The sequence below is a fragment of the Haemaphysalis longicornis genome, unplaced genomic scaffold (assembly GCF_048455015.1).
Source record: "Haemaphysalis longicornis isolate Haplotype H1 unplaced genomic scaffold, Haemaphysalis longicornis Haplotype H1 scaffold_1, whole genome shotgun sequence".
In the NCBI taxonomy this organism is placed as follows: domain Eukaryota; kingdom Metazoa; phylum Arthropoda; class Arachnida; order Ixodida; family Ixodidae; genus Haemaphysalis; species Haemaphysalis longicornis.
The window spans coordinates 408,419,458-408,446,628 of NW_027526203.1; the positions used below are offsets into that span (position 1 = coordinate 408,419,458).

General features: G+C 42.8%; 1 protein-coding gene across 1 annotated transcript in view; it reads right to left on the minus strand.

The window, feature by feature from the left end:
- The window catches only part of LOC144155472 (L-fucose kinase-like), a 53,761-nt gene that overhangs the window by 11,350 nt on the left and 15,240 nt on the right, over positions 1-27,171 (minus strand). Inside the window, exons 11-24 of the mRNA XM_077686938.1 lie at positions 26,596-26,772; positions 22,991-23,101; positions 22,225-22,326; positions 21,364-21,479; positions 17,959-18,036; positions 16,598-16,734; positions 16,308-16,465; positions 15,610-15,756; positions 13,970-14,134; positions 13,249-13,283; positions 13,064-13,164; positions 6,798-6,935; positions 6,639-6,733; positions 3,767-3,985 (exon numbers count right to left, since the gene is read on the minus strand). Coding sequence (XP_077543064.1) covers positions 3,767-3,985; positions 6,639-6,733; positions 6,798-6,935; positions 13,064-13,164; positions 13,249-13,283; positions 13,970-14,134; positions 15,610-15,756; positions 16,308-16,465; positions 16,598-16,734; positions 17,959-18,036; positions 21,364-21,479; positions 22,225-22,326; positions 22,991-23,101; positions 26,596-26,772 — 1,779 coding nt within the window. The remainder of the gene's footprint in view (positions 1-3,766; positions 3,986-6,638; positions 6,734-6,797; positions 6,936-13,063; positions 13,165-13,248; positions 13,284-13,969; positions 14,135-15,609; positions 15,757-16,307; positions 16,466-16,597; positions 16,735-17,958; positions 18,037-21,363; positions 21,480-22,224; positions 22,327-22,990; positions 23,102-26,595; positions 26,773-27,171) is intronic.

The following is a 27,171-nucleotide window of genomic DNA, read 5'->3' on the forward strand; positions in this document are numbered from 1 at the left end:
ATGCGGGCCCTCTGTAGGCTAGAAAAAAGACCGTGCCCGGGCTGGGCGTGGGCTTGAGACGACGGGCCCGGGCCGGGCCTGGGCTTGAGACGACGGGCCCGGGCTGGGCCTGGGCTTGAGATGATGGGCCCGGGCCGGGCCCGGGCTAGGCTCACTTATGAATGCCCGGGCCCGGGCCGGGCTCGGGTTTGGCGTTACGGGCCCGGGTCGGGCTCGGGCTTCACAAACCGGGCTCGGGCCGGGCTCGGGCCTTAAAATCAGGCCCGTGCAGTGCTCTAGGCAGGAGTATTCATTCCTGCCAGTCTACTCACGGATCAGCTTATATGAGGCTTGTGCGAATATTCAAGCGCTTTGAATGTTCGAACGAATATTACAGTATTCGAATTCCCTTTAAATGGTATTTAAAATTTCCGATATTTCGAAGTATTCAGGGTGAACAAGCATCAAAACTGTGTTCAAGTACTTTCAGGAGTTTTGGTTTCGTTAGGCAAGTTGCAGTGCCATTGACATCAGGCCTACATCTTGACTACACGTAGACCTGTGCACAGGTCACAAATCGCCGGCGGCGTGGCGCGGAAGAGCGGGGAAGAGGGGGGAGGGGTAGATTTAAGAGTGAGGATATAAAAGAAGAAGGAAAACAAAAAACCCCGTAAAACCCGTGGCAGGGGCTCGCCTTTTTTTCTGGAAAGTACCTGTGAAGAGTTGCTCTGATGGAAGGATAAAATACTCAGGCGCAAGCAGGAACAAATGAAAGGAATAAAGTGACAGAACACAAATGGCAGCATCTCCACTCCGTGGATGACGGCGAGGGTGCAGAGTACGGGGACTCGAAATGACATCCAAGTTGCACCCCGAGTGGCATCCAATTTGCACCCCGACCGTCATTTGATTTGAGCAGTGAGTTGCACCTTGATTATTCCCTAAATGAAACTGCAACTCACGGCTCAAATCGAATTTCACTTGATGGTGGTGTGCGCACGGATGGACGCGGACAGACATTGGGAGGTCCTAAGGTACTCCGCACTGTTTCAGACGAGGGAGAAAGCCGTTTGACTCTCGGGTACTAACTCACGGTTGTAACCCAATGGGTAAGACGACTGACACTAACTCTGTGTGGTCTACCAGACACAGGCTCGAATCCTGCCGGTGCCTGTGTGATTTTTTGTGATTGTAAATGCTATGGGCACGGACGCAGACGGACATTGTGTAGTCCTAAGGTACTCTGCACCTAAAAAGGCCATTTATACATAGAACAGAGCTTACGCGAACTAACAGATCTAAAACTTTCCATACCTTAAAACAAAGATAACGTTGCAGTCTCATAATTGTGGAATAATTACCTCATACCATAGCACATTAAAATATTATAGGCATAAGTACAATTATGAATAATAATTACAATTATGAAGTTTAAAGGATTACTGACACTACATTTCTCTCTTTCGATTTTGATGCTGTAAAGAATGCCTATTGGTCCAGTAACTATGAAAATCGAACCAAATGCGGTCAGCCACCAGCATAGAATTAATTATAACTGATTTATTCCGATCTGTTTTAAATTTATTCACTGCGCGCCAAATGGCCGTTCAAATGCAGGCCGGATGGCGTTACATCACGGGGACGGAGAGGGTAGATTGGAGAGTGAGGGGTGAGAGAAGGAGAAAAAAGAAACGTGCAAAAAAGTGGCATGGGCTCGCCTTTATTTCTGGAAAGCCCTGTGAAGAGTTACTCTGATGAAAGAATCAGATACTCAGGCGCAAGCAAGTACAAATTAAAAGAATAAAGCATAAAAACACACAGATATAGTATATTATGGCAAAGAATAGTACAAAAACAAAAAAAGAAAATGCCTTGGAAATGGGCTAGTTGGTGTTTCTGTGTCAGGCAGCGCACCTCTGCGTTTCAAGAAAACACCATTTATAGGATACAACGCATACACAAGATAGACCTTACGAGAACAAATATAAATCTTTTCGTACTTTAAAACAAAGATAACGTTGTACTCTCACGATTGTGGTATACGTACTTTGTGCCATAGCAAATTCAAAAACATTATAGATAGAAATATAATTATGAACAATAATTACGATTACAAAGTTTAATACATATACAACTCAACCTATATATAATCAAAAATGGAAAATCTTAAATATCCCCCAAAAAATGAAGAAATTAGAAAATGTCTTCAAAGAACGAGTGAAACATAAATAAAAACGTGAGAACTAATCAACCGTGCACCGTTTTGCATTTGCAATAATGTGCACACCTGGCAGAGTTCACAAATTTAATCCTTATAATAGCATGCGTGAAGATTATTGGTCGAATGGCATTTCGAAAAAAAAAAAAAAAAAAAAAAAAAAAATCAAAATAGATGCATTAAAAATTACAAGTGTCAGCTTACGAAATGAAAGATTTGGACGTTATACAGCTACCCGCAAAAACGAGGATGAAAATAAAAAGCCTGGGAAAGAACGGCTGAAACAAGAGTAAAAAATCATGAAAGAAGAACCACCGTGTGACGCCCTTCATTTACTTTTTGCCCAAAAATGCTTAATCGGCGGTATTAACACATTTAATGGTTACAATAACGTAAACGGAGATAATGCCACCCATCCCTAGGGGTGGGCAATTGATCGATTAACCTACTAATTACTCAATTAATGCATTGTTTGCGGATAAATTCTTGAACCAGTTAATCGGTTTAACTCTCGTGAGGCGAATAGATCAAATATCAAGCTCCCCAAAACTTTGCGTAAGCATCTCTTTACATAGCAACAACCTGTTGTTATAGTACCATGGTTAAAACCGCGACCGCATGTAGTCGAAGACGAGAGGCGCTGGCATCGCTCCTTCTGTGTTCGTGCCACGTCTGTACCATGCAAGGGTCTGTTTAGAGCCCCCCCCCCCCCTTCCCCCCTGCCCACACAAACACACACGATAAAGCTTTAAAATGCAGGAATGTATACGATTTCAATACCTCCTTGAATTACGTTACCAAAGAATTTTCAGATTTTTTTTTTCTGTGTTGCAGTCTTGTAACTAGTAGAAGGAAGTGCATTCTTCATGGCATGTGGAGCTGTTAGTCTTTATGTCATTATTTTTTTACTTGATATATGTTACCAAATTACTTTCTGTGATGTTTTATGCATGTATGTGTTGTAGCTTGTTATCTGTGTAGAAGATTTAGTAGAAGATTTAGTAGTTATCTGTGTAGAAGATCTGTGTAGAACAATTAGTCTATATACAGAACATTTCTTTACTGGTTAAGACATGTTATCACACGATTCTTTGTGATGCCTCTGTATGTCGTAACCTCAGAAATAAACAATTTTTGCATAGAACAACTTTAAACTGTTCAGTTTTGTTCTTCAGACACTCGACAACTATTCGAATTCGCTTTGAAAGTATTCGACCCCAAGAACTATTCGCTTTGAATTCGCTTCGACTAAAATATCACTATTCGCACAAGCCTAGCTATATACACAAAAAAACCAAATCGCTGAACTACACCACATAAATTTTGTGTCAAATGAGCAGACTGGCAAAAAAATGGTTCAGAAAGTACGTGTATGGCAAAACACCACAAAAAGTATCTGCCAGTGAGCTTTCAACCGAAAGAGGATCAGCTGTGGCTCCAAGAGTTAACTGGAACACAGTAAACAAACCATGCAGGCAGCTTCAATACCACAAAAAGCTCGTTAGTTATGTGCTCTCCTAAATGCTGCCAAGGTCTGCACAGGTCGCAACAGCAGGAGCGACTACACACCTGCAGCAAATTCTTGGCCAGCCGGACTTTGCCAGTGTACAAGAGGAGGAAGTGGTGGCTCAGTTGGCGGTGCAAGTGATCCGAGAGTGGCAGCGCTTCCACGTCCACGCAGAGCGGCAACTGAGGCTGGGAGGAGCCGTGCACAAGCCCGCCAGTCACTCCGCCCACCTGGTCTTGCCATCCGCCACCCGTGGTCAAGAGCTGCTCCACATGCAGTACCTGCAACGGCCACAACAGTCACGCAGATAATTCCTGGAACCACAAGTTCATAAATGCCTAGCGATGCATGTATCTACATACATACACACGAGGAAGACGATAAAAATGTCATTTATTAAAAGCATTTCACTTCAAATTTTAGTTTTAACACAACAAAGTGACATCACTGTTGAGAAGCACCACAGTACAGGTGCCACGTCAATTAAGATGACATGGGCTTTTTTTTCATGATGCTGCACTGTGCATATGTTGCGCTCAGCTTCCACTTGTTCCAAGGTTACTATCGTTGTTGCTTGCATTGCACAAAATATGTAGAAGCATGAAACACCAACCCTTATGTAATTAGAGAACAAAAAGAATACCAGTGATTGTGACTAATTTTCGAAACAAATTTTGCACAAAATGGTTTGACATGCACTGAATGCTACATTCATACTTTGGCTTTATCACAAATAAGGCTGCCATGACTAAAAATTGGACTGTATAATTCATGCATAGTATCAGCAAAATGCCTAAGCCACTGCACACCTACATGTAATGAGCTGTTGTATATTATATGGTAGACAATCAATGCAAGTCACTTGGCTGTAGCCAGCCCCTAAAAGAAAGTGCCAGAAAAAGTAAAAGCAAAAAAAAAGTAGAAGTAAAAAAGTAAAAGTAAAGGAAAGGACCAGGGTTGAGAGCATTTTAACAAAGTTCCTTATTCTAACGAAGAAAATAAATGACATTTCCTGCTGGGGTCTTCTTGTTTTTGAATTACCGTAACCACCACGTAAAATGATACTGGTTCCAGTCAGCACTGTTTGACTAGGTTTAAACTACATGTCATTTCGAATTTGCTGTGCAGGGTGTTTCTTAAACAACACAGAAGGTTTTGAAAAAAAAAAAAAAAAAAAAAAAAAAAAACTATGGTAGCAACATTAATGTATTTTGACAAGCAGGTTATTTAGATAGGTCAGCAATACATGTGATGAAGTGTGCAACTACTGCGTGACTAGTTAGCTTATTAACTGCTTATTGTAAATTTTTGGGCAGAAATTTGAGTTAAAAATTGGTAGCAGCAATTTAAAAGCTCTCTGACCATTGGCCTAGCCAATATTTTATTTCAGGAAGGGTCTTTAGGTATTCTGGGGTCAGGTAGCACTCATCGTTTCATACGCCATAACTTGTATATACACGCACATAGTGTGTGAAAATTTTGGGGAGCAGTTTCAACACTCCTCCTCCTCTTGGCTAAGCCACTGACACTCACTTTATAACAACCGTAAACTCAGATTCAAAGAATCCATAGCCAAAGTTCTCCATCAAAAACATCAATGTTCTAGCTTATATTGTAAATTTTATAGCCAGGTGTGTATGAAAATTCAGAGCCCTTCCATTATTGTGAAGATGAAAGACTAGCGAAGCTGTATTGGTGGATAAATATATTGAGTTTAGTACACGGTGACTTTATTGATCGAACAAGAGACAACCAATCGAACAGATAACTTCCTCAGAATTAATTCTAAATAATTCTCATATACCGTAAAGTTCTGAGAGAACGCCCTCTCCCGAAACATCGCCACCCCCCTACAGGGGTGAAATATTCAATTTACTACAGAACCCCAAAGATTGCCCACCCCCTCAAATCAATGGCTTTAGCACCGATAAGTGAACAAAACAAACGTGAACCATCTAGTCATGTGTCAATGCGGTCACTTATTTGTCCGTTCCGCACTTGACTCGAAAGTTCGCCCATCTCGCATTTTTTCTTGATATGTCTGCAGTATTGGCTGGCACTGCAGCCACAAGTTCGCCCATCCCCTATTTTTCACTTGAAATCCCTGTACTTTGGGTGGGCATTCTTTCCGAACTTTATGGTAATTTGTTCTGGGATAGTTTCAATAAAACAAGAGTTACCCCTTTTCTGTAATCATATTCCTTTCGTAGACGGCCATGCATTGACGGCAGACCGAGATTATATTGCGTAATGATGGTCATCTTAGCAGCCAATTTCAGAACGATTTCATGAGCTACGGAGCATTTACACTTGCTCAGAAGAGGGTGCGTGCGATTCTTTGCCGACGGAATCCGGTAGACACACACAATTTCGGTCAAAACCTAGCACAAGACATCTTCGCTATGAAAAGTGCACATGGGCAGGACATGTGATGAAATGGGGCGAATTAGCAGCTGAGCCACACGAGTAACAGAGTCAGCACTGACAGACGAAATGGGGAGCACTGAATAGAAACATAGCAAAATTAGCTTGGATCAAGGAATGGATAAGGGTAGTGCAGGAAGGTGAAAATCAGTTGTAAATAAAATCTGCAACGTCCTTCGTCCTGTGCAAGACAAGGAATGGATACAGTTTCTTACTTCTTGACCAAAATACCTTGTTTTTTCATCTTGACAAATGGATGAAAGATGAATATAAAGGATCTCACATACACAAGTGCTTGAGTGTGATTCTTTATGCTCCTTTTTCATCTGCGTCGCTCTTGTTCATGCATCACAATCTGTTCAGAACAACTAGCCCAAACTTCTTATCTACCACTGTTTTGTCATAACTTATAACTATGTACTCTTCACTGTTTCATTTCACCGCACTAATCTTGTGAGGCTGGTAGCACAGTGAGCAATGGCAAAGTGTCTGAACGTGGACACGGCTTACACAATGGATGAGAGACCGGTTGTCGAATGCCCATCCAACTGCAGTCCACAGAGCCGACACGATGGCTGCAGCCAGAATGCTGCTTGTTCCCAAGCCTGCATTGAGAAGGGTATCATTAGCCGATGATCAGACGTGCCCGATGCCAGAAAAGCAGCTCACCAGATCCTTGTGGCAGCTTGGACCAGCTGTGCAGCTCAATGCCACCCCCGTGTCGTGCAAGAAGCTGCTCTGACAGCTCCTCCTCACTCTCAATCTGGACCACACCGGAGCCCACAAGGCAGGCTTTGAGAAGAGCACCTGGAGCAAATGTGGAGGGCCACATTACACCACGCATTCAAGAAGATGGGCAACTGAAATGGCATCCAAATAAGCCTACTTGAAATTCTCTCAGCTACCAAACAAGAAAAAAAGCTACATAATTCCACTGATTGTTGAACACGGTGACTGAATGCATTCTTGCTATAACGAAACATTTAGAGCTGCAAAAAATGCTTGCTTCCACATCATTTTCATAAAAGCTCAACTGACAACGCATACACGAAGTGGCACTGTTGTGTTTGTGTGCCATCACAACATCTTCACAACCAGCACGAGTGGTCAAATGGACAGCAAAGGAACGAAAATTTAAAAACATGGGGTTCAGCACTTCAGTGGGCTATGAGGCACAGGCACAGGCGCGGGTCTGTTAGAGCTAACACGGAGCGCATGGCTGCTCTTGACGGAGCACCGTGATGGGCACAGCGGGAATCTTGCGGCACATGTGCAATCAGTGCCACAGGCGGAGATAGCTGTGCATCATCTGACGCGATTCCTTCCACTTCACCGCATGTGCTCTTGTACGAAAGCACTGCAGCCATGGTGCTCTGTTAGTATTCAAACTGAGTTGTCGAGGCACACATGCAAGATGCACACAAAAATTTTAACTGTTTAGCAATTTATATTTTAATAATCTGAAGCATGAATTTACGAATACATTTTGTTACACCACCGCGGCTAGATTGTTTGTGTACCCTCATCGCACGTGGCAAAGTGGGAGGAACTGTAGCAGACGACACGCAGCTGCGTCTGCCTCGGTCACTGATTGAACATGTGCCACAAGATTCCCAGGGCGCCCGCTGCGGTCCTCCGCCAAGGGCAGCCATGCGCTCCGTATTACCTCCTACATACATCAGGAAGGCTCAAAATACATTTTCCCCACCTAGCCTTCTTTAACATGCACGAAAAGAAAGTTCAACTTTTGAACTAGTCACCTCAGGCATAACACCCCAGCTTAACACCCAGCTTAACACTCAGGCATAACACCCCATTCCCACAGCACAAGTAGGGTTCTTTTTTTCATGCAAAACCCACTATTTTCTAGCATTTACCCCAATGTTTATAAAAACCTAGTTACATCGAGATCCGCAAAAAAAACGGCAAACGAAAACACTCATGGTTTCGAAATAGAGATATAGTTTGAACCAAAATTTTTTTTACAACAAAAAAAAAAAAGGGGGGGGGGGGGAGGGAGTGGAAGAAAGAAAGTACTTCATACAGATGAAAACTGGAAGCAATTCTTGACTTAGGCCCTGTACTGTGTCACTGTAGTGATGAAGTGCTTAACTATTTCAACATTCCGTTTAATTTGATTGATTGATTGATTGTAGGGTTTAACGCGCCGACATAACGCAGGCGATGAGGCGCGTAGTAGTGGAAGACTCTGGATTAATTTTGACCACCTGGGGATCTTTAACGCGTGCCGAAATCTCGCACACACGGGCATTTTTGCTTTTCGCATCCATCAGAAAAATGGCCGCCGCAGCCGGGAATCGAACCCGCGTCCTCGTGCTCAGCAGCGCAACGCCTTAGCCAATGCGGCGGGTATTTTCCGTTTAGATGAAGCAAGCAAAACTTGCTTGGAAGTGAGTTCTGCTTGTACATTCTTGAAGATTATGGTCAAAACACAACTACTACAGGCCTCAGAGAAAATAGGATAACAGGTGTGAACAGCTGATTCCCCAATGATGTTCTTCGTATTTACAAACTGAAGCAGCTTTAAATTATAAATTTAAATTTGGGGGTTTAACACAATGAATACAGGGTGTCTACTAATTCTACTTCTCAAAATTCCTTGACTTTTCCAGGTTTTCCCTGACAATTTTACACATATTCCCTGACTGATAAGCCTGATCAGCAGCCAGTGTGCTTGGTAAGTGAGCCAACGAGTTGTAAAAAAAGGACAATGCACTTGAATAAATTGCAAAAGAAACTGCTTTACTACAATCCATTATCTGAAATGATTATTTTGCAGTATATACAACATTAAAAAGACATAATAACTTCTGTGCATTTACAAACAGAGCACCTTTCACCCAGCGACTCAATTTCTTGTTGCAGCATAGAGGCTTGAAGTTCTGCATCTTTTATGATCTCTTGCTTTTTCAATTTGAGTTCTTTTACGAGAGCAGCAGTTCTCCTTTTATTTCTCTCAACATCCGACAGATCCAACCGTTCATGCTCCTTCCTGTCTAATTCTTACTTCCATCTGATGTTAGCACCATGGACCATGGTGGACGCGGGTGTTAGTTGGGAGATAGAGGTAGTCAACCTTCCCTCAGTTTCCATGACCTGACCACGTTTTTGAAGAATTCCCTCACAATTCCCTGACTTTTCCAGATGTATCACAATTCCCTGACAACTCCTGGTTTTTCATGTTGGTAGACAGCCTGTGAACTACACGTGGGCCGTGAGTGGCATCGTAGTTGGAGTGCTCTGGAGAAATTTAAGATGCTTGCGGCTCTATAAAAGGGCCATAAAGACAAAATAAAAGTTTGTTTTATTCAAAAGATTTGGTGTTTTATATTGCCCTCATCACTTGTCTGGCAGCAAACGGTGCTTTATTCACTACGAAATTAAACAATTTAAGCCAAAATTTCAATGCTCCCATCGCATCGTGTGCTTCGTGATGTTAACAATGACGGATCCGGGGCAAATTTGTAAAACAAAAGTTAGTATGTTCACTAAAGCTTCTACATTAACAGGGACAAAGCTAAAGAGGAGATGAAACACACACCAGAACTTCAACTCAGTTTATGCTGCAGAAACACGGAAAACATCTATATGTACAGCCACGATCAAAAGTTTACAGACCAGGGAAATGGCAGTTTTAGGCTATTTCTCTTCCTATAGCCGCCCGACAAACTGTCGAATGCATGCGAGATGTCGTATAAGTACTGAACTAATAAAAACTACCGCACATAGTACTCCAGGCTACCGTGCGGCACAGAAATAACTCAAGATTGCTGCTTTCGTGGCCCGTAAACTTCTGCTCCTGGGTGTACATGAAACGAGAAAAGGGTGAATATAAAAACACAGCAAAAACAAACAAAACGGTATCGCACGTGTCACACTTGCTCATATCACAAAGTCACACCACAGTACCGGCCCATATCACACAGCGTACAATAAACCTACACATGTATACGGCAATCACCCCCCGCCCGTACACAACCTGCTCCCCATCTCCAAAAAAACCGATTTCCTTTGCAGACAGTGCCAAGGACGGTGTACTGACGCATCTTTCCTCTTCCTTGCCTATCATGAAGGCCCCAAGAATTTCTTTGTCGGTTTGTGAGGAAGACCTGTACAAGATGTGCATCTGCGAGAAATCTGGAGTGCAACCTATGCACCTGCGGCAATGATCAGCCAGGTGGCCAGCCCCCGTCTGCGCATTCACAGCCGCTTGGTGCTCTCTGAGCCTTACATTAAAACACCTGCTTGTTTGCCCAGCATAGCACGTTTTGTACGACAGGGGGCCCTGTAGACCACGCTCGTCACACGATCCCCAAACCTACTTGTGTGCTTTGTGACACAGCTAGGCTTTGTGCAAGTTTCAGCACTTTAGTCGCTTTGTGTTATTTCTTTGTTTTATGTTATTTGTCGTGCAATAAAGTTGCAGTTTTTGTATCTCCAGGTAAAATTTTAATTTTACAAAAAGAACAAGTATTCATATTCGCAAATTACTTAAGAAATGTTGTTTTTGTTGTTGAGAACTTTGTTTTTATTATTTCAATTAGCTTTGAACTGGAAAAATTGATATTGGCCACCCCTAATGTTTATGGGTTCGTTGGAAAATGCCATTGTTGACGTAAATTCCTATGCCCAACATTTTTACTGGTATAAAAAGAATGTGCACTAAATCTAAGCACCAATAGCTCGTTCTGCAGTCTTATAATCCGTGTTTAACACTTTTGTGACTGTGCCTATTCCCATTGATAGTATGTTATCAACGCATACAAATTCAAATTTTGGTTCTCTCTAAGTGCTTGCGGACAGCTAACGCCATCCTAAGGGTAAAAGAGGAAGTATTTCGTCAGTTTCACTTTCCAGTTTCCCCGGCCGCGGCGGCCGCTTTTCTGATGGAGGCGAAAAGCAAAAACGCCCGTGTGTACGAGATTTCGGCGCACGTTAAAGATCCCCAGGTGGTCAAAATTAATCCGGAGCCCTCCACTACGGCGCGCCTCATCGCCTGCGTTGCGTCGGCGCGTTAAACCCTACAATCAATCAATCAATCAACTTTCCAGTTTCTTTTATACGCTGCAAGGAGGGAGGGGGGGGGATTTTTAAAGCTCTTTCGCAAAAAAAGATGAGAACATCAATGCTACTTTGCACAGGGTAAACAAATTAATTCAAATATACACTTTTAATACAATGCCCTAATAGAAGGTACGTACATTCATACCAAAATATGAGCACTAGTGCCTATCATGCCATCGCGCGAAGCAGTTGCTTGACGTGGTGAAACAAAGGTTGGCTCCATTGTGCAGCCGGCGCCAAGTAGTCCCGTCTAAATGAAGTCGACACCCTGCAGATAAGAGCTGTGGCCTTTAGAACAGGCTGGATATGTTTACATCAACACGCAGCAGCGATAGAACGGCTTGCAGAGAAAGCGAAACTTGCTGGTGGATACCTGCTCACGTTCTGGGGTGGTTTGACGCATTTTCGCCGTCCGCACTGAAGTCTGACGAATTGAAGTCATCTTACGTGTCTGTGCTGCTACCATCATCCAGAGATTACAGCTCAGATTCATCAGAATTCATCAAAATTTGCCGTTCCCAAAAAGCATCGGTAAGCGGCATTGACGCCGCAGCGGAAACCACGCAGCGGAAACCACAATTGTACCCTCGACTTCCAATGTGAGTAGGGTTAATAACATATCTGTTGATGTTGCCGCAGCGCGGGAAAGTGGCTATGGTGCCCTATGGCCCCCCTGCTTTCCTCATTATACAGCTTATTTGTGTGAAGCTTGCATTAAAAGTGGTGTCAATGTAATTATAATGAGGCAATTTTCGGAATGAATGAAACTTGTACTTTGTCTTCATGGCTGCTTTAAATCCTGCCACACACGTCTTTTCACTTTTCCCAAGGGCACAGAATCAAACCTGTGTCCTTGGGCTCAGCAGTATGATGCCTTAGCCACTCAGCCCCCATAACAGGTTTGAAGCAGCTCTCCATCCTAACATGATAAGACAAAAATTTTCCTTAATGCCTGCAAAGACGTCAAAGCACGCATTTTCCCATTAATTATATCAATTGCTTAATAAACAAACTGTATAGATGGTAGTCACTGAAAAGTTTAGCTGTCAATTTCTTCGCTTGGCAACACCGGAAACTGCCATGTCAGTGCCTCTTCGACACAAATATGGTGCAGCTTGTGCCACTGCACCCGCACGTCGCAGGGAAAAGTAAATAAATAAATAAATAAAAAACAACTGGCGCGCATAGTCTGCCCCGTTTAAACCTGATTCTCAACGGCAACATCAACAGATATGTTATTAACCCTACTCACATTGGAAGTCGAGGGTACAATTTGGAACATCAAACACACGTCGTGTGCTTTGCGTAAACAAGTACTGCCATCTGGCAGAGCCTGACGCAACCAGTGACGGTGCACTCACATGGTTGCCCACAAGCAAGCTACACCAGTGAACACAGCCTATAAGCTTTTCTGCTACTCAGGAATTATAACGGTGCCAATTAAAAATTTAGTTGTTTATAATAAATTAAATCGAAATTTCTGAAAGATCTTTTTAAAAACCTGATCCATGCCATTCCACAGCCCCAGATTTTTACACCATAGTTAAAATTTATGATTAAACCCAAAGAGGGAGAATTCTCAGCATAATGCCTTGCAAGTGGGAGGATTATGGCTGACAAGGTAAAGATGAGGAAACAAGAATCAGCATGGCATGTGGCTCCACAATATAACAATCAGCGCTAGAGCAAACTACAGTGGCCACTGTATCCTGTGTCCCTACTTCGAGAGCCTATAACATATTGCCAAAAAGGAGGAGTGAGACTACTGCCTTACTGCGTATTAAACAAAGCCTTCCTGGAAAATACACACAGCAGACTAGTGCACTGGAAACCTGCTGTTATGACCTTACCTCTAGCGCCAGGTTGGTTGTAGTCGAGAAGATCCTCCATGTACACAATCTCCACTTGCTCCGGTAGTTGGGGGTGGAGCAGCATCATGACAATGCGAGGCCTGCGATTTACGTGGCAGCAAAAACCTCCAATGTAGCACCAACCGTGCAACACAGAGAGGGTTGACTCACAAAGCTATACTCACTCATGCAACCTTCGTGCACTGGCTCCAATGGGTCTCTGTCAAGCAACGGAAGCCAAAAGGTAACAGACTGAGACTGGGTGCTGTGAAACATCGAAAGGCTTATAACAACAAATGGATACACTAGGGATCCATCAATGTCGGCAATTGGCGGCTATTAAATACGCACTAAAATCTCAGCACATATTGTCACAAACACCAACCATCACACAACCCTTCTATGTATCGTTTTCGACATTTGGGCCAATATAGGTGAGCACACATCTTGTCTTAATTCAATTGAACACACTGTACACGGTAATACAACTCAGCTGGCTGAGCAGATCCCTGTTCTGGTTCTCATTTTCATAAATAAAATAGGTAGAGCTAGAGCAGCCAGGAGGGTACAAAGAATGCTCTCTTCATTTCTTATGTCTTTCCAAACCCACAACAGCTGCAGCTACCCAATGTTCCCTCATATGCTATCGCCGTTTAAGACAATCTTGGGATTGCCAAAGAATGCTGTTTTTATACTGTCGAGAAAGGGGATACAAAACGCTCCTCAAATTTTAAATTTCGCACATCTGGGACATTACCTACTATAATCAGAATTCTTAGGCAAAACGAAGCCAACAAGCTTTGTGACATCCTCCCCAACAATGAGTTACCAGGCGGAACCAAATTCATAGATAATTTTCAGACTTCAACAGATATCTGGAGAAGCTATGGACAGCTCATTACTTACCTCACCATCAACCAGCACAGCAATGTTGATGACGGAACCACCGAGCTCATAGCAGATGGGTGGCGTGTCTGTCCACCCGCCAAACAAATCCATTCTCGCTGGGCACTCGGCTGTGGCCCACGTTCCGATAGCAGGCACCTCGGACGCCCGGCCTGTCACCACGCCCTGCAACCAAGGAAGCCAGGTCAGACAGCCAGCATATTTTATACCTGCAAGTGCAGAGCAACTAGACAACGAAAAAGAAAAAATTAGAGAAAAAGTACCGATAAAACAGACCAGCTGCATTAGCAGTTTTAGCTATTATTTGTATACATTTCAGTAAGGATAATTAAAATCCATGCTCGGTTGAAGGGGGCCATGAAGACAGACAAGTTTGGTTTATTCAAAACGTTGCCTCGTTGAAAAAACACTCACACCACATTTAACGCAAACTTCTCTCAAATAAGCTACCTATATGCATAATAAGGAAAACATAGACTAGACATGGAACTCACCAGTTAATTTCCAGCACTAAAGCTATCAGGCCCTACAGTCCACTTGTGCGACTGGCTGAGACCGACAAAATAAAGTGCATAATTAAACAAGAATTCTAAGCTTGAAAAACAAACTACACGCACTTAAATTCTAGCGCATATTCTTTTATAGCAGTAACACACTTTTTACAGCAGTAAGAAACTTCAGGGGTAAACACTGAAGTTCACAATTTTCAACACAGAAATAAATATACACGCACTGCATACAAAACTACCGGTGGCCAATTTTCAGGCCCGCTGGACATGTCTCACATGACACCAGCCAATTGGCAAGGGCAACACAATTACGTATGTGACTCTGTTGGTCAAATTATACCCAAGGTTTCACAAAATCATAACTCTGAACCAGTAACAAGATACCGCATGAACAGGTTTGATCAAAATACTAAATTGAGCATAGAAACAGTAAGCTAAGGTCCTTGGAACAGTATCTAGAAGCCTTTAGCAGAGCTATAGTTGCTATATGTGTTCCCTCCTAGGGGCGCTGTATACAGGATCTTTAGGCAGAGCAGCATTGCTGTGCAACCTAGGAAAGCTCATGGAACTAACAGCGTTTGGATGCTGCATAAGGTCATCATAATAATACTTTGTTTTAGGTACAGTCCTCTAATATACATCCTTGGTGACATCACAAAAGATGTGATGTAGCAGGAGAATTGAAATTTTGTCTTTGATTGCTTAAATTTCTCAGCGAATAAAGCATCGACTGCTGCCATACAAGTGCTGGTGACACTATGAAATAAATCTTTTCAATAAAACAAAGTTGTGTGTTGTCTTTATAGCCTGTTTAAACACCGAAGCGACACTTCTTTAGCCACCAAGGCACTGCATAGCAGAGGGCTCCACATAAACTTACAACCCCTCAAGCTCATTAATTACCAAGCATGAATATCTTATGCACATAATTACTTCTTAATAGTGCTTCCATAAAAGATATGGCAAAATGACTCGGTACCAAACCAGTGAACCCACTCTTGGCAGCAGAGCACTGCAGCCACTGAGACAGTATAGCATGTTACAAAACGAATAGAGAACAAGAAAGAATGTTCCCAGTTTGAGGACCATATCAGTATTCTTTTCTGTGATGTTGCTAGCTGCTGAACTCACTTTTTCTGCTGTCAGCACCGCCTTTCGTATGAGCACTTGCAGAGCACCTTCATAATGCCTGGCTGCTCGCATCACCCGGTCTGGTCGATCCATCCACCTCCTACGCTCCTCCTTCAGAGCTAGCGCACCTTTCGCCACTTGTCCCTCCTGTGGCCCAAGGCAAGTTTTGAGCACGAGAAGAGCCACCGCATGAAACAGTCACGATGCTTACACAGCTTGTTTATTTTCACTTTTATTTACCTCAAACCAGCTCCTCTGTACCAAAGTATCCGCAGCTACAAAACTTTTGCTTACTTTTTTTTCCCTTCAGGTGTACATTGCAAACCATAAAAACAAAGAGATGGAGTGAACTTTCAGAAACCCAACAGCTGCTTTTTTTTTTTTTTTTACAGTACGCCAGAAAAAAACATGCCTACTGCACTAGAAATACGACCAGCTAACAAATCAGCATGCTAGCCAGCTGTTGATCTTTGGGTCCTATCTACACACACGAAAAAGACTCTGCACCCTGAAGTCACTTTAACATGAAGCAACAACTAACTGGCTCACTGAATTGTATTATTCACTCACTTTATTCCTGGTCTCAACGCTAGCAGCCATTCCTACTCTCAACAGTCAGCAACGCTTCAGACAAACTCTGATTTGCAACACGAGGCAATAAAAAATTCCACAAAAGCAAAGCACGGTGTCACTCTCACCTCAAGAAGTTTGAAGGCACAAGTCCAAGTCCTGTTACTACCAGGGCCGCTTCTCAAACCTCCTGAGTTCCCAGCCATAGCCCCCAAAAAATCGGCAATGCACGAAAAAGCCCTAGATGCTATGGCAAGATCTTTGCTGGCCTCCTCCCCTTCAGCAACTAGGAAAAAACAAATGCAACACCCAGATCTTGATTGGTCCCTGTTTCTATAATTCATCAACAAGGGGCACTACGATCTGCCACAGAGACAGTAAGAAACTAGGCATAGTACCGATTGGGGAAAGTACGTACTCGAGTCCAACAAAGCCATCAGGCTCTCTTCACAATCACAAGCACAGGCGGCACTCATATAAGGGGTGATCAGGACATCCGATTTGTCCAGAAGTGTCTTTCGGATGATGGAGCTTGCCACACAGAAAAATGTGTCCCTGCAACACCAGTCACCAATGTGCTGATCAGTTTGGACCTCATCCAAAGCTAACAAACAGTAGCCCCGTCCAGGTCTGAAGATTGTTGTCAAGGACAGCAGTGCGGTTACAACAACCTAATACTATATGAAAGCATACTGAGGTCCTCAAACCTTTAGTTAGACGCAAACAAAGAAGCATGGTACCCAAAGCCTGTGCAGTAATGTGTTTCGTGAAAAGCTTAAATTAATCACCAGCTCGATTGCAATGAGATGTGCAAGACAGGCATTCTGCAAAGACGAAAGCTTGTCCTCACTCTGAACTAGTCCGTGGAAACAATCAGCAAGCAGACATCACTGTTATATTTTACATGGTAACCTACAGCCATGTACAGCTCATTCCCAAATTTTACACAAAACCTTTGCTGGTGTAGTTACAACTTATTGCAACATCTTGCATACAAAACTGTGGCGAATCCCCCTTCACTGCCACTCTAGCTGTATATGCGTTATCTGATAAGAGAATAAAGATGTTCATAGTAATCAGTGCACCAAAATGCCAAACCTCATTTGGCTCACAGCACAATAATGGATCAAATGTGATAGTTACTCGAGGTACAGTAAAAGCACACCACAAGCAAATTTTTCAGTGGCAAGTTACGGCTTTTAAATATATCTAATAGGTGAAAGCACATCAGCCTTAAAATAGCCATGAAGACAAAACAAAAGTCTGCTTTATGAAGAAGACTGCTTTGTCCCGATAATAGTGGTACCAATTTTATCACAAACTTAGAACAAATAACTGAGATAATACAGAAAGTAAATGAAGCAGGAAACAGTGGTGACTCCTCAGCCACATTTTGGCGATTTCCCTATGAAGTCGCAGAACCTTGTTCGGGCGAATGGCAGCCGCCAATCCAAACCACCGTCCAGAAACGTGACTGGACAATTATAGTGGACCTCTAGTTCCCTTTGTTCGTATCACCTGAATGCTAATGGGCAGTTAACACAGTGGTAACTATTTTTAGTGCTGGCCTATATTACGTCACTCTTGCACATATACGTCACTGCAGAGCGAAATTTGAAAGTTTTCAACATTTCTCGCATTTTTTCCGTTAAAAAAAACATCTTTCATGGTTGGCATGGAGCTGGGTGAGTAACCAAAAGCTAGTTCTTCCAGAGTAAACAAAGCTGTATTTTGTTTTCATGGCCCCTTTAAAACACTGAAGCCCCAAGTTTTGCTTACCAATTTTTGTCGAGCGCGGCCTTGAGGCTCTGACGCATCAACACATCAGCCAGGGAAAGCCTATAGCACTCTTGCCACCTACATGAAATTGAAAGGTTAGGATATGGCTGTGCAATCACCAAGACAAATTAGAATTTCATGCGACAAAGCTACACCCGGGCAACTTCGCACAACATTTTGGAGGCTTACGACTTTAAAAGCTGCCCGGAGACTTTGAACGTGCCCTGAAATATCAAACACACCGGAGTTTTCGCTTTTCCCATCCATTAGAAAAACCTCACACTCAGTAGCACAACACTTTAGCCATGGGCATTTACAGGGGTGAGGGGGTTTAGTGAACGAGGGTGCTCGCTTGTGAAATCTGAGGTCAAGACCACAAAGAATGTGATCCACAAATAACATCAGTGGATAGGGCAGTTTATTATTTGTTTTGTTTAGCAATTCCTCGGACAACAGTTTTGCTTATTTATTTAACACAGTGTGACTATGCGATGTCAAAATGGGACTCTCTTGTTTGCAGCATGAACAACACCACATTGATCTCCAGCCCACCAAATTGTTCGATGTGCCTAAAGCACACAGCCTGGCAACAATTGCCCACTTCTGAGGGGGAAAATTTTCAGAGTACAAGCTTGCACGAAATACCAAGCCATCATCATTATCATCATCAACAACAGCCTACTTAGGTCCACTGCAGAACGAAGGCCTCTCCCACTGACCTCCAACCGCTCCTGTCCTGCGATGCTAGAGTTCATTCTTTCCTCTCGGATTTCCTAGTGGTCCACCGGTTGTCATTTTGTCTCACTATTGCCTACTGAGCCAGTCCAAGTCCATTTCTTTAATTTAGTACTAAACATAATGCCTAAGAGTACTTTTTCATACAACTTAGACATATTAAGACACACATACATAAAAAGCTAATTCTACATTTACCAGCACAATAAACACTCTCGGCACACTTCTACAAAACATCTGACTATGCAAAAGATTTGATTCCTCAGGCAACCATGAACAGTGGCTACCCACACAACTGAAAAATAAGAGACTGGGGGAAGAAAAGAAGAAAAACCCAAACAAACAGTGGTGCTTTATGCCCTTTTTCTGAGAAGCCGCTAAGGAACCTTATGTTTTGTAAAAACGTAACTGCTGTATAACAACAGCCCAACAGCCTGAGGCATGTAATGTAACCGCCCAAGGAAATCTGCATGGCGACTAGGTACTGCATGACAAAATTTTCGGTGTCTAGTTTCGGTGTGGTATCTGATGTACCTTGAGCTTTCTGTTTGTGCACGAACCATAATCCGTATGGTAAATTAAAAATTGCCGGTCTCATTGCGATCACCCATATGCATTCTGTATTGTTAGAATTCATAGGGCTCTTGGGAGCTGCACCTATCAGAAAAATTGAATTTAGTCACCTGTACAGCCCCCTGCAATCATGATTGCCTCTTTGTCTTCTGTCTAGTCGCACATCCATTTACTCTTACTCACCCTTTCCATCCAAAGTTTCTGTGGCAGGGCAAGGACTGCTCATTTCGTTCTTTCTGCCATGTTTCACTGAGAAGGGGCCCATTTCCCATATCAGCCCCTCCCCTGTGGACTACTATGCGCCAGCAATGTGTTATGCTTATGTGAATTCTGCACAACCCCATTTCCTATACAGTTGAACCCCTATATAAGAGACACGTACCGGGGAGCAGTTTCTGTCTCTTATACAAGATGTCTCTTATAAGCAGGGTACCATGTTTTCACTTACTAATCAGACCCTAGTTCAATGTGGGCACCGTATAACTAAAATAAGCTCAAAAGAGCGCTACAGCATGTTTCAGAACATTCATTCTAATTTATGTTTGGCCCCCAGAATTTGTGAAACAGTTCTGAATCTTTGTGTGCTTCATGACTATTTGCACTGTTTTTTACAACCGATTCTACAAGCTTTTTTTCCTTTCTCTGTTTGTGGAAGATGAATCGTAGATGTTGAGTTCACAAGCCTGATGAATAGCCAGAGCGCACAGCTTCTTCCGCTGTGTGCTCAGGCTATTCATTACGCTTGCAGGACTCAACGTCTGCAGTGCTTCTTGATTGGGAGCTACGCGAGTAGGAGAGCCCGCATGTGTGATCGCGCTCCATCCAGTGATAGGCAGTAAGCTTCAACTACTTCTGTCAGTTGCATTTTCATTGGCAGGGCTTCTCATTGTTATTTCATAGCTGACTGAACCACTTTGTGTTTGCTGAAGTTATAATAAATAGCGACTGCACCTGTCTGTCGTCCACCTGTGTTTCCACAATGGAAGCAACTGCAATTAGTGACTGGTGGCACTGCATCTGAAGTTAAAATGTCTGTTACAAGCGAGATTATTGATTAAACTTCAAGGATGACTTGTCCCTTATAACCAATCTTCTACATCCAATGTCTGTTATAAAAGAGGTCGATTTAATGGGAAAGATAGGGCAGCCAACCATGTGGGTGAATAGTGTCTCTTATACCCATTTGTCTCTTACATCAGTGTCTCTTATAACGAGGTTCAGCTGTAAATGCCACTTAAAGATATGCCCGTGTGCTGTTTCACTGCGAGTCCGTGATGCAATGCATTAAAGACACAGCCTTTACTGCGAGCTGTTTAAATGAGCCTACGCCACTGCTGCCATGACGGCTCAGCCAGCAGCCCATTTGCTTCAATGAGCAAGAGGTCCTGGGATCAAAACAGAACAGTGAACTGAGATTGTTGTTTCCTTCTTATAGTAAGCAAGTCTATGCGGCCGTCTACAGTCTCCCAACCAGGAAAGCACTAAGAATTGGTCCTGTGATTGCTGAATGCTCAAAGGTGACCTATTCTGGATGTCCCTTCCTGAATGACTAAACTTACGGTCTGTTTCCAAACTATGGTACACAGACGGTTGGATTTGCCGGCACTAAATCATTAAATTACGTAACGACTTGCCTATTAATGCTAAAAATACCTTAAGTCACTCATCTTACAAACAATCAATTCTTAAATTTATGCTCGAAGACCCTCACCGTTCAGTTGATTAGTTTGCATGATTTTGTTGTTCTGCTTCTGCTAAGTTTCTTTTCTCTTTTCTTTTTCTCGCTATTTTTCTTTCGCTTCTTTTTTGTCTTTGCACTTTTTTGCATATCTGAGACGTGCGCCCTTTTTGTGAAAGAACTTATTCTGTATGAGTTTTGTGGAATGTTGCAATGATCTTTGTAATACTTGTTTTGTAAGTTCCTTCTGTTGCGATTGTTTCTATGTATGTATTTTACTGTTAATTTACAAGAGGTCCCACCACAAGACTACACTTCGGGACCTCTTCCTGTATTATCAATCATCATGCACTGTACCTTTTTTATCAGTTACAATTAACTGAACTGCACTGAGAAAGAAAAAATCCTTGATCCTATACCTCTCCATATGGGCTTGGTCTTGGGTTGAGCTGACAAGGCACATCGCATCTCGAAAGCTTCCGTCCCCACATGTGAACAACTTGGCAGCCATTAGGCAGTTCTGCGGTGTGTGCAGCTAAAAAAGTTAAAAGTTCTGATAAGAATTGTGCATGTAAAAAAATAATGAAGTTTCGGGGGATAGAAGTTCACACTCGCAGTTTAGTGGCAAGACGGCAAAATGTTTGTTTATTTACAGGTACCCTCAGGGCCGAAGCATTGTAGAGGGGAGTGGGTTTTAAGATTCTCACGAACAAGTACAGCTTACAGTGCATGTCAAGCAAACATACAAAACGGAGGAATTGCGCGAGAACACATCATAAAAAAGTTCACAAGTTCTGTGCACAAAGGGTCAATAACTACAAGGAGAAGCCAACATTGCTTTTACGCGAAAGATCAAGCCAACACAAGAGGAAATTAGTAATCATTCATGGTTATTGGAGTGGTTTTGATTACTAATAACTGATCAGAAAGCATCATTCTTTACGATAGTCGCAGTTGTTGCCGGAAGGCCGTTTCAGCTGCGTGATGTTCCTATACGGTTGAATAATGTCACAAGTAGTTGCAAATCCATGCATGAATACATAGTTTTGTGAAATAATGTTTTCTTATTCACATCAGCACCTTCCTACATCAGAACTGGCTAATTCCTTTCCACCTTTCTCATTAGCTGTAATGCAGTAAATCTGATCGTCCCGGATATCCTACACCAAGGAAAAGTATTTCGAGCAGCATACTCTCGCGTGCAGGAGTGCTTTTTATTACTCGAGATAGACATGTTTAAAATATTTCATAAGAAACACTATGTAAACATTTAAACTAACCTGTGATATAGTTGGCCCCGATTCATCTCTGGAGGCTGCCAAAGCACAATATTTTTGGAGTGTGCGATTGCCCATGTGAAACTTCTCCTCAGTAAAAGGCAGCTAAAAGGGAAAAAAGAAAGGTAGCGGAGAGTTCGCAGCATTTTAGGGGATAGCCCTATGTTATACAAGACATTTGAACTTAAAAAAAAACAAAAAACTGTGGAGTAGGAAGCCTTTCCCATATTCCAAACTTAGGCACAAAATCCTAACTTGGCCATGAAAATTCAAATGTGGCAGTTAAAAATAGAAGCCACAATTTAAGCTACCTACACAAATAATATCTACAGATAATGTCTTAAAAGTGCCACAACAGCAGTGTTTCTAGCATAAGGACAGATTACTGCAAACAAAATGTGCAATTTATCTGTTTAGCTGTGTGACCAGCACTTAAAACTTGAAACAAAGCTAAAAATTCAACAAGACATTCAACACAAATGACGTATAAAGCGTGAAATCTCAGACAAAAGTACAGTTGTGCTCACTTAGACCGGTAAATAAGCTCATCACCCAGCACTAGCTCAATGTTGCTCAACACATCCAAAGAATGCAGCACGAAAAACTTGCGCTATGAAGTATCATCATTGCCCTAGTTTATAATGCAGAAAAATTGAGGAATGGCCAGCATAATCTGCCATTATTCCAAAAAACAGCAGAGGTCATCATGCGACCAGCTGAGGCTAATGATCACGAGTAATGAATGTCATTGAAAAGGAAAATATTTTACCATAAGATGGTCGTCGATTCCAAATGCCACAACAACAGGAAATACTTCGTCAGAAATTTCGGGAAAGACCTCATATTGAAGTAAACAAGTGTCATCTGGAATAGCCAGAGCCTGGAATATAAAATAATTGTGGACATGAAAATCTTTCGTGACCATCGATGTCGTCTGAAAAAGACGTTCTACACCTCACGTCAGTGAGGAGCATGTGAATTGACCGTGAACTGCTTTTGAAGGGCCATTAATTTCTTTAATTCTCACGGCAGCTGTCACTGCAATTAGCCAATCCCCTGAGCGGGTATGTGCACGATATTTTGGTGCCAGATACCAAGCACCGCGTAACAGAAGATGCCAGCGAATATGACACAAAGAGCTTAGCTTAAAACACAGGTTTGAGCGAATACCTTTCTCAAACAGTAACGTGCCAAAGAAATAACAGATTCTTTAGACTACGTGCCCAAAACACACACGGATGTCTTTGATTTCCCCTCCATGCGGTGTGCAACTCGGCCAGGAATTGAAGTTGCCACTTGCCACACACTCTGCTATTCTGCTCAGCAGCAGAATAGCAGAGTGTGTGTCCATTCAGCCGCTGAGATGGGAAATTTAGTTTTCCGCTAGCTCACAGTTAGTTATACATTTATGATGTACAGTCATGGGCAAATGAGATGCTAACACCAAAACCCAGAACATGCAAAAACAAAATCCTGGGCCATCTCCACTGGCGTGAAACTTGGGGAAGGGCGAAGCATGCAGTGTATAAGTGTATTCTTGGTGCATTGGCATTTTTGCCAATGGAGATGAAACCGTTGAGGGGTAGAGGCATACAGTTTCATACAATAACAACTAGAGAGGAATCTGGCCCTGCGATAGTCCGCCGCAATGAGCATGATGGGTAGTTCTGGATTCGGATTGGCACTCGATGGCTTGCGGAAGTTATTATGGATTGAATCGTGCAGCCAGTTTCGTTTTCGTTTTGGAATTGCATGAACAGATTTGCCAATGTTGGAAGAAGTGTTCAAAAATATGTTTCTCCTTGAACTGAATGCCGCAAGCACACTGACGCCACCCTGAGTGGAAATTTTTTGTAATTATAGTTGCGAATCGGGTGGGTTATGAATTCATTGCCGGCATAGTGAGTAGGAAAACACAAATGACGGCGCTGTATGCGGCAAAGTTGCCGGCGAATTAGGAGTTGTGGCGCTGCTCATTCGGAAAAGCAATGTGTTTTCGAAGCCGATGATGGCTGTGAACTGCTTGGAACAGCCACACTTTTCGTGCGAACGCCGGCTCCTTTGGCGTAGACCAGCAGTACCAGCGGCTGATAGGAATGCAGTTTGATGAATGTCACTAATTCGGGCTAGAATAACTTTTCCAAGGGTAATCGGTTTTTTTTTTAAGGAGCACAGAACTTTTCTTATAATTCAAAACTACAAGCGCAAAACTTTTACAAATATTTTTTAAAGAAGTCCGTGTCCTGCTGTAGTTCGCGGCAAATGGCAAACCTACTCCACAAACCTCCTCAACTCCGCGTCTGCTTTTTATTTAAACACGCCGTTTTATTCCGTACAAAACCAGTTTTGTGCGTTTTGGTTCATATTTTCATGAAAGTGCTCAATTTGTCCACGACTGTACATTCACAAACAACAAAGTATGCATCAAAGCTGGCTTGGTGGATTATGTTTCGTTACCACACCTATTCAAGATTGCCGCCAGTGACCTTTTTCATTCAGTTCAAGGTGCTTCTAAAACAAGTACAGTCAAACTCCGCTACAACGAAATTCACGGGGATCGCGAAACATTTCGTTGTAGCGAGAATTTCGTTGTCGCGGAAAAATCAGTAAATAAAGAAAACAGGGCAGGCGTCTAACTGGCGTCGTGAAATCTCCCACCTACCTTTTCGCCCCAATGTTGCCAACTTGCTTGGAGCTCGCTCCGCCAAAAATAGCACCCTTTTTATAGCACGGAGTTTATATATCGTAATTTGCGGTCACAACGCGTCTCGCGGCGCTTAGACCAGCGTTGTAATATGCGCGTCGTACTCGTGGAGATCCGCTCAAAAGCAGGCGTCGTGAAATCACAGCGCGGAGTTTATATTTTAATTTGCGGAGTTTATATTTTAATTTGCGGTCACGGATATGCACAGGATATGCACGACACTCTGGGAGCATTTTATTTCCAAAACTTGAAAAAATCGCTGATTTTTTACTGTTGATTTTGACTGTTGATCAAAAATCGCTGATTTTTGACGGCTATCCATTCAGGGGGCCCCGGTCACGTGAGCAGCAAGGTCAGTGCTCTCGCCGGCGGGCCCCGCCGGCGGGTGCCGGGCGAGCGCGAGAAAGGGCGAGGAGCGGTTTCCTTCTCCTCCGCCGCCGCCGCCGCTTTTGAGCGCCGTCGGCGCCGGTAATCCGGACACTGAGAAGCGGCAGCTTCTCGATGTCCGGATGTTCGGAGAAAATGTTGCTACTATATAATTTACATTGTTAGAACTTATCAAAATTAGTTAGAGTGGTTCGGTCCGTTGCAGATCGAGTGACTTGTGTCCCGGGAAAATTTCGTTGAACCGGGAGAACAATGAAAAAAGTGGTTCGTTGTGGAGGGAGTTTTAATACATTGGGGCCTATGGGATGCGGGCGGGGAATCGAAAAACCTTCGTTGAAGCGGGAATTTCGTTGTAGCGGAGTTCGTTGTAGCGGAGTTTGACTGTAAAGCTATTTGGAGGTTAGCTTAGAAAATGCTTCTCCAGAATCAGTTTCATTTTCATTTATGCAACAAAAACTTCATTTTTGACACAAATTTGTATTGCCTGAGTTCTGAAATTAGGCTGCTGCTACAAAAGAAAAAGGCACGTCGCTCATAATTACTGTGCACCAGCATTCGGTTTTTGTTCATGACATCAATGTGAATTGGAAAACGATTTTCAGAGGTTGTATTTGTGCTCGCATAGTAATAACCAGTAAAATTGACCGAAAATATCAAGTAGTGGCTGTTTGTAAAGTTAGTTCTTGATTCTAGGCAGTTTTATTGCCATTGCATGCCTTGATAAAGGTCCTATTGCAGTTCTAAATAGCACCGGACCATTCAAAGTTTATTGAAGTTTCGGTTTAGTTTCTGTGTTGCGACATTCATATTTGGCACTACAACGGAGCTACTCAACTTCCAGCCGATTTTCCATGATTCCATGAGCTACTGACCCATAAAAAGCTGCCAATTTCCCGGGCATAATGAAAGAGTTATACTGTCACTGCATTTACCATAAAAAATAGAATGAAATGCTTGTAAAACTAAAATCAGAAAAACAAATTTAACGATTCTAACAAATGCTGGTCAGCCTGAAAGTAATGTGCAGAAAAAAAAAATTTAACGATTCTAACAAATGCTGGTCAGCCTGAAAGTAATGTGCAGCACACTGCTACAAATCGATAAGTGCACACTGCTATGAGTCGCTAAAAAGTAATTCATAGCACACTGCTATGAATTCTTCCACGAAGCTTACAGGTTTGGAAAAGTTGACAGTGGTATTGGCCAATGGACGCAAGTATAGCAAAAAAAGGGAGAGGGGGAGATAAGAGGGAGAGGGGAGCAAAACATTCAAAGATTCTTACCTCATCTTCGAGGCTTACTGTGAGTCCATTCAAGTAGCAGTTCTTGCCCACGACAACTTCAGCAGCGCATAGGTTGCAGTCTTTCAGCACAGAGTTACTCCCAATGGAGAAGCTGCCCTTGCACTTTATTGAGGTGTTCATAAGGACGGCCCTTTCACTGGCTATAGTGCCACCAACCTGTACAGAGGCATACAACCCCTCAGGTTAGAGCACACCAAGCTGAACTTAATTACGTCAGCACTAAAAAGCCGCAACACACACCGACTGCTCCCACATTTTGCAGCAGGTGGCATGCACACTAGCCATTGCTAAAATGCTCATAGGTGGGTTGTATTTGTTAGAAGTAACTTAAAGCTTTAAACTGGGTATTTAGGCACTGCAGCTACACTTGGATGATGAGCTGAGGGTTGCACAATAATTAAACTACCCGGAAATCTTTGACCTGCCCTCATAATGGACATTTGGTTTCCAGCCAATAGCCACTGTGGCCAAATTAGAACCTGTTACTTTGCGCCTAAGACACTAATGTTGTCGAAGTTCTGGAGGAGCGATCCTGATCTTAAGAGTGAAAAAGTA